Below are 15,141 nucleotides of genomic sequence, written 5' to 3' on the forward strand. Positions count from 1 at the left end.
TCCTGTAATTGCATCTGAACTAAAAGGCAGGGGAGAGAACTGCACACAGGACATGTCTGTGCATGAGCTAGGAAAATCTCCCGTGCTGGGCCAGTATTGCTGGTCAGAGCCAGAAGCACCCTCAGAGCCATGGAGGAGGAGAGTCAAAGTGAACTGTGAGCTTGTTCTGCTGCAGCAGTGGACTGCCTACAGAGTATCCTCAAACCATGAACCTGAATACGAGTCCAACCATCACAATTCCTGAGAGGTGTTCAGGGCTGGGAATACGGGAGAAGAAGAGGAACAAAGAAGAATTTGCCTTGTTTGTAGTAAGAAATGCTGCGTAATTCCATGGCAATTTCTAGGAAGCTCTTGCATTCATCTTCCCAAGCACAGCCACCCAGCTAAGCAAGGTGCTGAATGTGAACTCTTGCTGTCACTTTATCCCTTTATTTCCCCTTACTTTCACTGGCTGGGGATGTGAACCACAGGGCCTCCCTACTTTGATGCACAAGTCACCTCTTCATGCTTCCTCCCACCTTCCTTTTCTCTTTTCTTTGTACTCTGCTCCAACTTAAATTTTTCAGGTTGAATTACTTCTCTCTTTTTCAAGACTTCCTGATCAGGTCAGGTGATACGACACAGGATAGTTTGGCACCCCATCTCTCGTGAGCTGTCTTGCCTGGGAGAGGGAGTTCTCATTTTTAAGTTTCAAGAGTCTATTCATTTTGGTTTTGCTCCATGTGGAGTTACCCATTCTACTCTGGCATTAAAGATCAGGCTGTGTTTGCCCTGCCAGAATGACATGCTGTCATGTAGTTTCAGGCAGTAGAAGGAGATTCTGTGTCTGTATTATGATTTCTCCATTCCAGAACCAGAGCAAAACTGTAAGTCAGGTACATTTCTTACAGCACTGTTTGCCCATTACACCTCCCTGAGCCTTAGGCAGACAAATGGTTTTCATTCCTGATACAATATGACTTCCTTAGAGAAATATCCTGCTTCACATGCAAGTGTGCAACAGGGTCCAAGCCTTTCTAGAAAGCCTCAGTAGCTAGCACATAGGAGAGTGAAGAAGTTCAGAGATAACACCATGTTATTTACTTTTTAGCAGGTTTTTTCCCCACCAGAAAGTAAGGGTACACTTATTTCCCTAAAAAACAAGGAAAGTCTGAACATTGTTCATGCAGCAGTGGTAATATGAACTAGACTCAAAGGATGTGTTTCTGTCTAATTCCCCTCACTCTCACTTGGCTGAGCATTTCCCACGAGGAAGGGCTGGTAGAAAATTCTGGCTACTTCCTTGAGTTTGATTTAATTTCAAAAGTCCAGACAGCAAAAACCCGAACCAACTCTAGTTCTAGTATCTTCACCTTTCCTGTTTCCTAACCCATGTGCTGGGCACCCTTGCAATCCAACGTGCAGAAGGTCAGGCAGTGCTGGAGGGCAAAAGCAAAGTGGAAAATAGTATTTCCTGAACTGAGCATACTTCTCTGTCATGTAGTGAGCATACACTCTTCTAAATGGAGTTATTTTATCTTCAGCTGTTAGAAGTCAGTTAGACCAGAAGGATTTAACCCGTATGTGCAATGAGCCAAGGACATCTGGGATTTAACTGCAGGATGCAATGCCAACTTCTTTCCTACACTTTTGTCTTAGCTGGTTCACACAAAGGTGAGGCATAGAATTTGGCTCTTATGTATAATAATACTTAGTTGCTACCTTTTCATCATCATATGATGGGAAAAGTCTTCCCACTTCTCCTGCCTCTTTGTTGTCTTCTTGCATCCTCTCCATTCTGTCTTGCTCTTATTCCTCCCCTGTATCTGTACATTCTTTCTGCTTGTCCCCCTTTTTCCTTCCTTGAAGCACACCCAATAGCTAAACTTCCTGAAGTTTTCAATTTTCACCTCCCTTTGTTCTGTCCTTTTTTAAGGATAGCAGAGTTAAGACTGATGGGCTTTTTTGTGGGTGTGTGTCACCACTCGTGTTCAGAGTGAACATCTGTTGTATAATGATGGGATGAGGCCAGTTCCTGTATTACCAATTCAGGCCGATACCATTGCACAGGGTCACACACGTAAGGCTTTCTTTACCACCATGAGGAATCAAAATTTACTTTAAAAATAGATAAAATATAGCTTCTGCAGAACCTCAGTATACGATTTGTCCTACCACAGTACTGGGCCATGAATCTGACCACACTACTGGAAACTGTTAGCCACCTTCTGACCACCTGAAAATGCTGCTGTTAATGGCTAAGTTAAAAGCAGCTCTACACTTTGTTCTGGGACCCTCTGAAGCTGGTTGTTTCTAAAGCATGCCTGAAGGGTGTGAAAATTGGGTATCTTCTAGAGCATGACCCTATTCTGGGAGATTTTGGAGCTGGAGAAAATCTGGAATATCTACTGATGATGCAGCTTTTGATGGAGAAGTGGGCAAATGGCTCTTTGGGCGGGAGGCGGGCAGAAGCTGTTCAACTGGGGAATGCGCTGGGAGCACTGGAGTGGGAATGAGAGAGGGAGGAGTAGGGGGGGTGCAGGGAGTTACTGCTCTGTCTGAACGGAGCTTGTTTCTTGCTGTAATCAGAGGGATGGCCTCCCTCAGCCTCCTGGTACTGAGAGGCACTTCACCTTCCTGTCCCTGCTGAAGCAAGGTGCTCAACAGTAGAAACTACTTACCTGATAACTGCTGCACTGAAGGCTGGTCATGTGTGCTTAACAACTGTGCCTGAATGGTTTCTACTACCCTCTTAAAACGACGGCTTGGACCTGTGAGGAGAGAAGAGGCACAAATGGCCGTGAGAGGAGTGGGAGCTGAATCCTCATGCAACCCAGGCTGGAGGGGAAAGATCACAAGCATCTTCCCTTCAGTCTTGTCCCCAGGAGTGTACTGACAGTATATCTGTCCCTACAGCCAAAGTTATGACTTTAAGGAACTATTACATGGCTCTCACATTAATAGGGACTGTGGCGTGCTGGACTTATGAGAAGGAAGGATGGCTTCTGGGCTCATTTTATAAAGGCAGAAAAGGTAGGGGTTTGTTTGTTTGCTTAAACCCCTGTGGGGGGCATGTGGCCACTGAGAAGAAAAGAGTGATTGCATGTTTCTGTCAGAAGGAAGAAACCAGTGGCCTCACAGTGCCCAGCTGAGACACTGAGACCTTTGATTGAAACAAGGAGACAGTACAAGGAGATACTTCAAATCTGATGCACGGAGTAGCCATTTTAGCACTAATCATGGAGATGGCAACTTTGCCACGGTTACCTGATAAGAGTGTGAAAGTGACAGAATAGATCCCGTTCTCCTTCTGCGCCTCTCCCCCTTCTGTGTATGTTATGTCCACCTGGAACTTCACTGGCTTCTGGAAGACAGCAGGACCTCCTGTGGACTTATATTCTGCACGGAAACTTGTCTGTGAGATGACACTGTGACTGAGGCTTGGGATCTAAAATGGGTTGGTAAAAGGAGATAGTAAAACCAGAGCACAAAGAGAACAACATTGCAAAACTTGATTTAGAACAATATACATTTCCAGAATGGATATGATTTGCTGGATTTGCTTCTGGCCTTGAATTTGTAATGTACAAGAGTGTTCTTGTGAAGTCACAGAGACTATAAAGGAGTGCAGTATTTTGTGGAAAACAATATAAATTCAACAAACGATACAAAAAATTAAGTCTCCTCTTAATTCCATTGAAAAAAAGTCTAATTATTCTGTCAACTACCTTGAATTGAAACATCTGTCAGATTAACTTTACTGTGCTGACTTTTCTTCATTGACACTTCTAGAGAGTGAGACAAAGGACTTTCTGTAGGAAAAAAAGACAATATCTTTCTTCATTCCTAGGTTGTAAATAAAGTGCAAATGCAACAGCTGATACTGTGGTCACCAAAGGACATTACTTTTATTTCTGCCATACAGCACTGAAGAGGAGTATTAAAGTAACAAATGCAGGTGTGAGACGGGATTTTTGTCTGACTAAAGTGGTGGAGGGCATAATTAGCAGAGTGAAACCTAATCCAATGCCCAGGCAGTGACTGTAAGGTTAGGTTCACAAAGCAGCAATGACTGTCTTGATACTGCACCAGCGGTGTGCTCTAACTGCAGTGATATTCCAACCAGGAGACCCTGCCAAGAAGGCTGAAATCTTTTCTCACCTTAGAGAGTACTGTCTACAGTTAGAAATTCAGACAGAGTCCAGTGGAGGCCTGAATCAACAGGCCACATCAATACAATCCACAGAGGATGCAGTTGAAGGAGCAGAGACCCTGCCCAGTAACATATGGCACAAAGAGTCCTGGACCTGACCAGTGAGCAATGTCTCCAAGACGCAGCTGTGGTGACTTACCGAGAGGAAAGCATGGACAATATCAGCCTTAATGGAGCTTAGTGGCTTGTCCTTAATGACCACAAAAATCTGCTCTTCTTTCTCCAAGTTGATGAAGTTACCGAACCAGGATTTTTTGGCAAGCCTGACATGATGGAAAGAAATAGGTGGTTTAGAATGTTGAGCACTATTTCTCACATAACCCCAGCTAGAAAAAATATTTTAAGACACACATGGAGTTTCTGATAACAATCCAGATGTGATACTATTATAATAAGTGGAAAACAGTGTCAGAGAACGTCCAGAACAACACTTCACTTAGTGAAAAGTGTTAAATTGATGGACCACACCATGTTAGTCCAGCAGTATGTGTGACCAATGAAAAACCAAGAGCAATGGTAACTCTTTTGACTGAGCCAAAATACCAACTAATACTGCATATATAAAGTGCATATAAGCCAGGGGATACATTTCTGGTTTGTCTCTAGGGATTTCGTCATTATTTGTGAAGATACATGGATGCTGGTAACACAGGGATTTAAGTTCCTTCCCACCTGATTTCAACCCCTTTGGTGTTCTAGGACTTGGAAAGTTCATTTTTCTGAAGGCGTCCTGTTGGGCTGACAGCTTTTTAAAGCAAGTTGTAGGTTTCACTGGACCTCCAGTCTGTCAGTGAGTGAAACCTACTCCTACACAGAGGGCCAAGACAAAGACTGTCCCATTCATTAGTCCCATACAGGACTAATTCAGGACATACAAGGAGTGGACACTAGCCATCCTACAAAGGAATGAATTTTAAGTACTAAGACAGAAGATATCAACACCATGCAAAACACAGTTCAGGCCTTCCTTGACAGCAGTCCAAAACTGCAGTTCCTTTCAACATCAGATTGTGGGTTCATCATAAAATGAAACGGCTCTGTTTTTTTCACACTGATGGTATCAGCAAATATTTGATTTTGCTTATTGTTTCACCATCTCAGTGCACTTTGTTGACATTCCTTTTTAAGTTAAACAGGCTACAGGAAAAATGGAGGGACATGAATGTTGTTGGGGGATGCTACCAAGAACGTAACGGTAGCACCTCTGACAGGTGTGGTTTTTAGGGGAGAGAGGATGCTGTCAGCCATGAGGTATAGCCACAGAACTGCTAGACCAACCTCAACCCAGGGAAAATTCCACTGAAATCAGCCATATTCTAGCAGGGAAGAATTTAGCACAAAAATGTCAGAAATTAAAAGACCTGTCACCAAAAGCCTGCAGTTTTTTTCCTCCACAGGGTACTTTATAATGCCATGACATATCTAGTTTGCAGTAAGGCAAGCAATAGGCTTTCATTTGTTTTGGCAGGCATTCACCATTCAAAGAAAGAAGACAACCTCTCCAGTCAAGGAGAGCCATCTGCAAAAAAGGACTACTACGCATCAGCCTTCTAGCAAAGCAGTAAACAGCCGATGAGAGGTATTAGTAGAGTCACTTTCCATGGCAAAGACTTAGGCTGAGGCAGAATGAGCAAAGGCAGAGACTAGAAGTGAGAGGAGCAAATTAGGAAACTAATTTGAAGTCTAGACCTTTGAGATAAAGAACAAAGCTTGACCTCAGCAGCATCTACCAATTTGCACTCACTCCCCATCCCAGAGTGCTCCATGAGTCACAGCGGTCGTCTCACTGACCACTCAATGCACACAGCAGAAAGACGACAACTGGAAGACAGCTCAGCTGTGCAAATAATCATTTGCTTCTACTTACTGCAGGCAACCAAAAATAAGAGTACACTTGCAATTTGGTAAACCAGTGCCCTCCACTCAATTAAAGTGGGCTGGAAAACAGTCACTCCCTAAAATATTCATAGGCAGCTACAACTAAGTGAGCCAGAGATTAGCATAGAGAGCAGTGAAGAGAAAGGGCCTCTCATTTAAATGGGTCGTTAAGGAGCCAGGGTTAGAGTGTGAAAGGAAATTACACACTAATTAGCTCATGTGTCTCACATACACCATAACAACTCCACAAGCCCCTGGAGGGCTGGGGCAATAGCTCCCTGCATGTTAAGGGTCTATGCTCATTAGTAAATTAGCACCTGGTTATCCATCTAAAACGGCTGGTTGTTGTAGGCTTGCATGTATCATAATCTGAACTGGGGCTGGCTACGTGGACTCCAGGGGCCCAGTGTATGTCACATAGAGAAGGTAGGCCTAAAAAATGTGTGCATAATTAATTGCAGGTCTGCCATGTTAAAATATGGCTTTTTATTTTTGTATCTTCATTAATGGTTTTGCTAGCCCTTCATTTATAGGTCTCCTAACAAGCACAGGTTAAAAGGGCCCCTGAACATAGGCAGGTTTTCTCCTGTTCAGCTTGGAAACTTGGTCTGGATTCTCCGGAGTCCAGCTGGGCTCTTTTCTTCAGCAAGGTTATCACCAGGAACACTGACTGAAAGATTCACTGAAAGCCTGGGCTACAGTCCAACTTGTAAATCACTGGAATTCACTAAATAATTTTGCTGGCGTTGCGTAAGATGGAATAGATGCCCTCTCCTGTTTCTGGAATGAACAGAATCAAGACATACCACACATGCACAGGCTTTTCTCCTGGAAATCAGCAGAACTGACTGTGCTCGCATACCCAGGGAATAGGCCCACTGAGGAACAGGGGGCAGCTTTGGAGTAAAACACCACCAGAAAGATTTCCCTCCTCTTAGAGCATGTTAAGTGCTACTAACTAGGGTTAAAACGTGTATGAATCAAAGACCCTCTGCACCCTGAATGGAGAATGAGATACTCTAGCATCTCATAAGATCAGGCTGTAAGCAGTAAAAAATGTACTTAAAATTAACAATCTTGTCTTGTCAGGGCAAACCTCCTAAGGAGTAGGGAGACAGGAGATACATGTGGGAGGCTGGGTATGTAGATTACTCTAGGGAATCTAATCAGGTGTCCAGTTGATGAAAAAGCAGATAGATTTGCATGAAAATGGAGGCTGGTGCTTTATTACTTCACACTGCATTTCTCACTGCTATAATGTTGTTCCTTTTCCTACTTTTGGAGTGTCTGACTGCATCGCCTTCTGGACAGCCTCACTGTCTTCCCTGTATGTCCCCAAGCACATGATCTGCAACCTCAGAGGTATACCTGCTTGGCATAAGGAACCGCATTTCTACTCAGGCAAATGGAGCTTTGCGGGTTTAAAGCAGCTGGATCTATGTCTCTTTAAATGTCACCACTAACACATTTTCTAGGACTTTTCCATATGAGAAAGAATGGCATTACCCAGACATGTCAAAGTGTATTACCTAATCATCAGGTTTGTTAAATGAATGGCAATCATTAAAGAAAGAATGCTGTACCAGAGCAAGGACATGGATTTTTATCGCTCAACCCGTGAAGTCAATATAGCTCTTGATAACGATACCTTATTTCTTACAGAAAGGAAGAAAACACTAGAAAAAATAAGATGTGTGGAAGTGGGCACTGAACAAAACATCTATCGTTAAAATAAAATTCAGTTCATTATTTTTTATTACTTTTATTTTGTTTACTGCAGGGTGCAGCCCAATTGAACTCATTAATTTGGCAATTACACAGAAAAAGAAAAAAGGGCCTTAGGCTTTGACTTGCATCCAAACTGCCTCAAATGACAGGCACTACTTCTCTATACCAGCTTTTAAAGAGTGAGTGGAAAGCAGAGAAGGCAATAAATGAGCAGAAAAAATTCCACCAACATACATGCATGGAGAGGGAGAGGGAGAAGGAAAGGGAGAGGAGAAATTTAATTGTGAAGGTTTTCTGATTTAATGACCTTAAAAACACTTGAGATGAGAGTATCATGTATTTCTTTGATAAGAAAAATAAATAATTTTATGAAATCCTCTCATGCCTCTCTATTAGCAAATGTTCCAAGCTGTTGAAAACACAATTTATTCCATTTTTCTCCCTGGATTTTTTTTACTAACCTTTACTATTCCCTACTTCTCCAACTCCTGAAGTCTTTATCCCCCTCCATTCTGCAGCATTAGATACAGAGTGCCCGTCTTATACCAGATAAATGCAGGTCTAGGGAAAGCTGTTAAGGCAATACTATAATCACCAATTACAAAACTTTGGGCCCAAATTTTCCATCTACGACTCATGAATATTTCAAACAAGTATCTTGACAAAAGGCCAAATTGCCTTGGTTGGCAAGGTAAGCCTATGGGCACTGGGTGCACAAACACAAGCTGTGAAAATAAAAAGGAATAATTTGGCATCTGTTGCATATATTAGGAAGTGTTGGGAGCAGCATTCTTTGGCAGGGACTTCCAAACCTGCCATGCAGTGACGCACATTTGTGCAGTGAAATGGTTGAAACGTACACTGACTTTTAGGAATGAGGCTGGTGAATATAAAACAGCTTCTGAATGTCCCAGTGCTGCTGCCCAGAATTAACACTGCATTCACTATCACAGCCAAAGATTCCTCTGAATTATCTTAGCACAGGCTTCTGCACGTTATCCTGAGGATGCAAACTCTCCTGTACTAAAAGGAAGACTTCTAAATGCATAGTTAGTGCCAGTATCAGTCAGTGATTATCCTTTCCACTCCCCAAGAGTGACTTGCTTGACAACCAGATGAAAGAAGAGAGAAGAAACATGCTACAAACCTAGTAAATTCAGCAAGCCATGAGAAAACAAGGTGGTTACTGAGAGTTTGTTTCATCATCTGCTGACCCCACTGCCATTACTGAGGTCTAGATTTTATCCAGAGTCCTTAGCAGAAGAACCCTTTTGCATCTCTATCCCACTCACAGGATAACAGGTTACAGTCAGTTACTGATCCAGAACAGGAATATGTCACCTCATGACATTCAGGCAAGGAAATAACATTGGTATGTGGTGGGAAAAAAGTGTACTGGCAAATTACTTACTCTGGGGATGATTCTGGGGTTAAATTAGACATCTCCTCTGGTGTAGGTACTGCCCATGCATGCACAGCCAAAGAGAGGGAGGGAGAAAAGAAATTCATGATTCAGTACACCTTCCGTTTTCTGCTTGCATACCAATGAAAGAACTGTGGCATTACACTCTGCCTCTGCAGACTAGTTCTGACATCTGAACATCGGTCATGTCTCTAGATCACTGTATCTAACCAAGTATTGCATTTCAAGGATCACCCTACCCTTCCTTAAATCGTAATGTAATCTTGCACTGGTTTCAGTGGTTTCTGGTTCAGACCCAAACACTGTGCCAATCTGATCGCTTTACAATTGCTTCAAAGCCCAGTTGGATGCAGCTCAGTCTCTACTGCAATCCTCTGCAGTTCTCTGGCCATCTCGGTTACAATGTCTCTGACCATCACAGTTCAAAATCTAACTCTTTCATGGTTATAATCCTCCTGTCCCATGGGATCGTGTCCCAGCACTCTGTAAAACCACAGGGTGTTGGGATAGCAGCTGCTGACATCTGAGGATAATGCATGTGACTTTGGGTCCCCTTTGCCTGAATGCAAAAAGCCACCTGGAGCTTGAAGAAGAAAATTTTGCAGATCTCAACACTCTAGAGACTCTGAGAACTGAAACAGGCCAGCAGATACGAAACCACTGATTGTATTAAGGAGATTTTTACACCAATTACCAAAGGAGGTAAAAAAAGCATTACCCAAGATCAAATAAGCTACGCCTCAGAAGGACAATTTCAGCCACCAGCTATCTTTTTCAGCAGAAGGCTCAGCCCGTGGCTTTGAAGAAGCAGTGGAGCCCAGCCACAGGGGAAATGGCAGAGCTCTAGCTTCGCTGACAAAATGAGTGGAGAAGCCAAAGATAACGTTTTCTTGTGTTCTCAAAGCCACATCAGGGATAGTAAGAGCTGTATGGCTAGACACAAGAAGAGGGCTCAGGAGATGCTGTTGGAGCAGGTGCAGTAGCATGACAGAGCCTGCTCACATGTGCCTTGGGTTAGGGCTGGCTGACGCTATCACTCTCATTTTTAATACCAATATTCAGTCCTCAATACATGAAATTTGCAGAGCCACAGAGAGGTATTCAAATGCTGCTGAATATCTGCCCCAACCAGAACCACTTTACTTTTGGGTGAGTACTCACCTTGTAATTTCCGGCGATGGAAGCGAGGAGACCCCAGGAAACTATTCTTGATTGAGTTGAGTCGTGTCCTCCATGGCATTCCTCCAATGCTGGGGCTGGATGGTGGTGTTGGGTTGGGTGTGCCTGCTGGGCTCTCCTTTGGCGTATGGACAGGTGTCCCCTTGGGGGTAGGGAGGGGACTTCCCCTTGGAGAGGGGTGAGGGGTGACCTGTATGATGGGGATAGATTTGGTGCTTGGGTCAGTACTAGAAGGGAGCAATCTAACAGGAGACATAGGGTTGGTCTGCACTTTGGGAACAGCCAGCTGTGGGTTAAAGCTGGCAGCAGGCGAGCGGCCCTGAGCGTTCTGCACAGGGTTGTTCTGGGAAGAGGGGGCGCTGGTATTGCTGGTAGGAAGTGGGTTGGATTTAGTAGACTGGAGTGGTTTTTCAGCCAATTTGCTCTTGGATGGCAAAGTCTGCGTCTTTGGGTTGGGCTGAAGTGCTGGCTTTGGTTGGAGTACATGTCCAGGCCTGGAGGCGTTCCTACAAGCATCAGGGTCCAAGGAGACTTGGGGTCGGGGAGAGAAAGGGAGGTCGGAGGTCTGAGGGGGGATGAAGAACTTTCTGATAGGCTACGAGACAGACGCAGTGTGTCCATGCGCATCAAAAACAGTGAAATATGCATAGAGCGGGCGAGCAGAGAAAGGAAGGTCAGAATAAAATCCATCCGAGTCACAAAGATGCACCATGTCACAAGGAGACACAAGAGATGGAGGTGAAGGGGTAGTGGAGGGGAGGGATTTTGCAAAGAAACAAAAACAAACAAACAAACAAAAAACAAAAAAAAGACATGCAGTTAGCTGGGAACACAGCATAATCAACAACAGCAGCAGTGGCAGCAGCAAGAACAACAGTGTCATAACAGGCTTCATCATATTAACCAACCATGTGTCAGCAAAGGAAAACAACAGAAAGAAAAGTAAAACAAAGGAAAAGTAAAAAAAAACCACAACAAAACAACCAATAAAACCAAACAAAACGAACGAAAGTAACCAAGAAAGAAGAAGAGAGAAATGCCATCTCTCTGGGATTGTTCTGATTGCCCTGCAGTGAGAGAAGCATGATGCTGTAGGGAGGTGAGGAAAGGGAAGAAGAACCACTCAAGCCACAGACAAATTGAGATGTGCCAAGAATGGGACCACCTCTTTCAGCTCCAAGTGCCCATATGCAAACCCAGCAGAGAGATGAAACTCAAAACAGGTGTGTGATACAAACGGAGTGGTAGGTGATACACACAGGTTACTGCACACACCAGTCAGAACCTCTTTCCTTCCTCTTTACCCCTGGCTCTGGCTAATGCACACCCCGGTTGCAGCCACCCATTGCAGAAAGTGGAGGAGAAAAGGGAGAGTGATGCCACATACGCATCCGCTCTTCTCCCCTGGCCTGGAAGGTTGCACCACTCAGCATTCACTTGGAGGTTTCAGAGCACACACCACCATGAGAAAAACATGAACTCAGGTTGGTGTTTGATTTGTAAACAGCTACAGCAAAAACTTCAGACAGGCCTGGCAAATTTGTTTATGTGGGAAGAGATGATAATTCCCATCAGACTTTCTCCAGCAACAACCCTCATTGCTTCAAAGGAGAGCCTGGCAATTGGAATTTCTGTCATAAAGTCACAGCAGTATTTGCCGTTACGTCCCAATTCTATGGAGGGGGTAAGGTGAGACACTGTTTTGTAAGACAGTTTAAAAAGAAAAAGACCACCAAAGTTCATAATCCAACACTGAATTATCAAAATGGGATTATGAATTTTTTTTTCCAAACAAGAACATTTACACATGTTAGAGGCATTCTGGGAAACCATTCATATATTGACAGCAAACAGCAATACACAGACTTGGGAGGATAGAAGCCTTTTAAAGGGAAATTAGCAAGCTAAAAATCACATATAAAACACAACTAATGTCCTTACAAAACATTGCTGCTAACACCTTAGATTACACGTATTGGCAGAACTGTAAAAATACAAATCGGTACTCGATCTTTAGCTTTGGTCTGCACTCAGATTCTGATTTCTATAAATTATTACCTATTATAGATTATTTATCACTATTATTGTTATTACTACTATCCGTTCTTAACACCTAAAAGCTGTAATCAAGCACTGTCCAGACATACCATGTACAGGTAACCATGCCTCAAACCTCAGTCCCAGGTAAACGCACTCACTGGTGAGTTTACTTTCTGGGTTTGATAGATTAGCACAACGTTGCCATATTTAAAAAATGCAGAAATGTATTTAAGACTTAAGTTCTAAAATTGTTTGGATCAAAGTCTAGTAATTACTTCAAAGAACACAGGATTAGGCCACCAAAATTAAAGAAAATCACTACGGTGAAACGTTGTATTATTATTAGGACTGTAAAGTGAACGTAAAGTCTGCCACGTTGGTAAATTCTGATCACCAAAGAGAAAGAAAGATGAGAAAAGTCTCACTTTATCAGCATCTGACTATTAACCATTTGCAAATGACAGTCAAAGATTGTAGTTTGCAAGTGCTTCGTTGCAATTCTTGTTATCTTATGTGTATGATGGTTTGAGAAACAAATTTGAAAGAAACAAAGTCAAATTCAACTCCCACTGAAGCAATTAAGGATCTGAAGGGGCACCCTTAGTTACTGTATTTTTAATAATGAAATAAAGAACAAGATTTGGTCTAGATTTCAGCTGGTAAAGTGGGGAACACCATTAGCAAGATCTTGTGAAATTTAAGAGCTCTTAGTTGCTGTTGAATTTAATTCCTCATAGAACTGAACCTAAGCAGAGCATAAAGTGAAATATGTATTTACTTTTTAAAGTATGTTGTCTTTCAATAATCCAAGGTGCTTTTAGAAGCACGGGTAAGGACATTTTAAAATATTTTTACTCCAACATTTCCTTTTAAGCCTCAAATGTGACCTGCCTTAATGTTGTTATGATCTACTGAAAATGCCATCTGGCTGCTATATCCCTTTGAAGACTATTTAATCAACTGCCTATTAAGTAATAATGGTAAGATACAGCAACTACAGAACAGATCTTGTCATTCTTATTCTTTGATGCAGTCTTACTGAGATGTCAGAAATTGATCCCAAGAGATCAATTAATGAGATCAAGATTTGTGTTTGCTGCACTGGATGCTCTTTTTTTTGTGCACAAAACTGTTTCCACTCTCCTTCTCAGTACATTTTACAGTGGCATAAGAGTTCTCAGACCTCTGCTTCATTCCACTGACATCCAGGAGTCCCAGTGCAGAAACAAAGAAATGGATCTTCACTGGCTCCTGGCATGTTAAAGATGCAGAGGACACCACAAACACATTTATGCCAGCTGCAAAACAGGGTAACAACAGATAGGAACCCAGAACCTGTTTCAGAAAATAGTTCAAGCAAGCAAGGAGTTGGAAGCTTTTCTAGCCTATAAACTTACACCCGACAGTGCATCTTTATGCACAGGAATTACACACAGTGTTACTGGGGAATTATAAATACTTGGAATACTGATGCTATCATAGTATACCCAAGAGTCTATAGATGTATCCATGCCCTAACACATGGAATATATCCATTTCCAATGGGGGATGGCATTTTCTCATGAAATTATGAAAAGTATGCAGAAATCCTCCAAAGATTAAGATAATCAAGTAACACGGATTGCCATAGCACTACAGACTTCTTGATGAGGTCTAGACTTTTTTAAGGACTGCAGGCTTGAAGTGACTAAGCTGACCTTGTCAGACACTAGCAATACTCACTCTTATCTTTAAAGAAGATACCAAGGAGAGGGAGGCCTCTGTCATTGCACTTAGAAACTGTAATAACTTGGCAACAGATGTGTTATCAAGCGTGTTTTGTACTAGCTGAGTATCAGTATAAATACTGTTGACTGTACATTGAATAAGGGCATGTGAATGTACCTTATTTATAGGTACATTTGAAATACTGTGTCTCATCTTAGTTAGTTAACTTCTTACTTTCCTTTTAAATTTGCTAGCCCTCAAATTTGTATAATCTATTTCCTCTGACTTTCTAATACAAGCTATTCCGAGGCAAACAGAATCAAGCTGGTTGTAACTGGCATGGTTTGATGCACTACTGTGACCTGATTAAAGGTAGTTGTGAAATGGTTCCGGATATGTGGTCTAAAACCATACCGTATACAGACCTTGGCTGGACATGGCAATGTTTAGTAATAGCAACGTTATTCTATGTGCTTATGAGACTGAAAAAGGGCAGGGGCAAAGTGAGATCTCTGCTAACAGTGCAGGGAACATGTATGAGAAATCCTCTGCTTGCATTTGTAAATAACATTTCCCTCATGACCCATGAAAATTTACAGGCTGCCAAGGAAAAACAAAGCATCCCAGCTAAGAGCCACATCTCTGCAGCAACAGATGTCAAAAAGCATCAAGCATGTGTGAGTGAATCGGACCAACAAATCTTGAAGCAGCACCACTTACCCTTGGACTGCTGAGAGGACTGGTGGAGAGCCCAGATGATGCTCCGCTGATTGACCGAGACCTGAATGGACACAATAAGGAAAAGAGCCCTCAGAAAACCTGGATAAGTAATAACCCTGAACACCAGCCATTGCAGGCACAGGCATGACGTGAGGAGGACGAGGGAGGCTGCCACTGGAAAAGCACATGACTCTCCTTCCACTACTGTCACCTTTTTCAATTGTCCCACCCGCAAAACAAAGAAATGCTGTTGCTCAGGGCGTATATCCCTTCG

At 42.8% G+C, this 15,141-nt stretch overlaps 1 protein-coding gene across 1 annotated transcript in view; it reads right to left on the minus strand.

Moving 5' to 3' along the window:
* The window catches only part of LOC104541476 (serine/threonine-protein kinase BRSK2), a gene marked incomplete at its 5' end in the record, with an annotated part of 58,538 nt that overhangs the window by 18,016 nt on the left and 25,381 nt on the right, over positions 1–15,141 (minus strand). The window contains 6 exons of the mRNA XM_010185548.1: positions 2,661–2,750; positions 3,247–3,427; positions 4,332–4,455; positions 9,210–9,258; positions 10,383–10,590; positions 14,868–14,928. Coding sequence (XP_010183850.1) covers positions 2,661–2,750; positions 3,247–3,427; positions 4,332–4,455; positions 9,210–9,258; positions 10,383–10,590; positions 14,868–14,928 — 713 coding nt within the window. The remainder of the gene's footprint in view (positions 1–2,660; positions 2,751–3,246; positions 3,428–4,331; positions 4,456–9,209; positions 9,259–10,382; positions 10,591–14,867; positions 14,929–15,141) is intronic.

This window comes from Mesitornis unicolor, unplaced genomic scaffold (genome assembly GCF_000695765.1).
Source record: "Mesitornis unicolor isolate BGI_N332 unplaced genomic scaffold, ASM69576v1 scaffold18285, whole genome shotgun sequence".
In the NCBI taxonomy this organism is placed as follows: Eukaryota; Metazoa; Chordata; class Aves; order Mesitornithiformes; family Mesitornithidae; genus Mesitornis; species Mesitornis unicolor.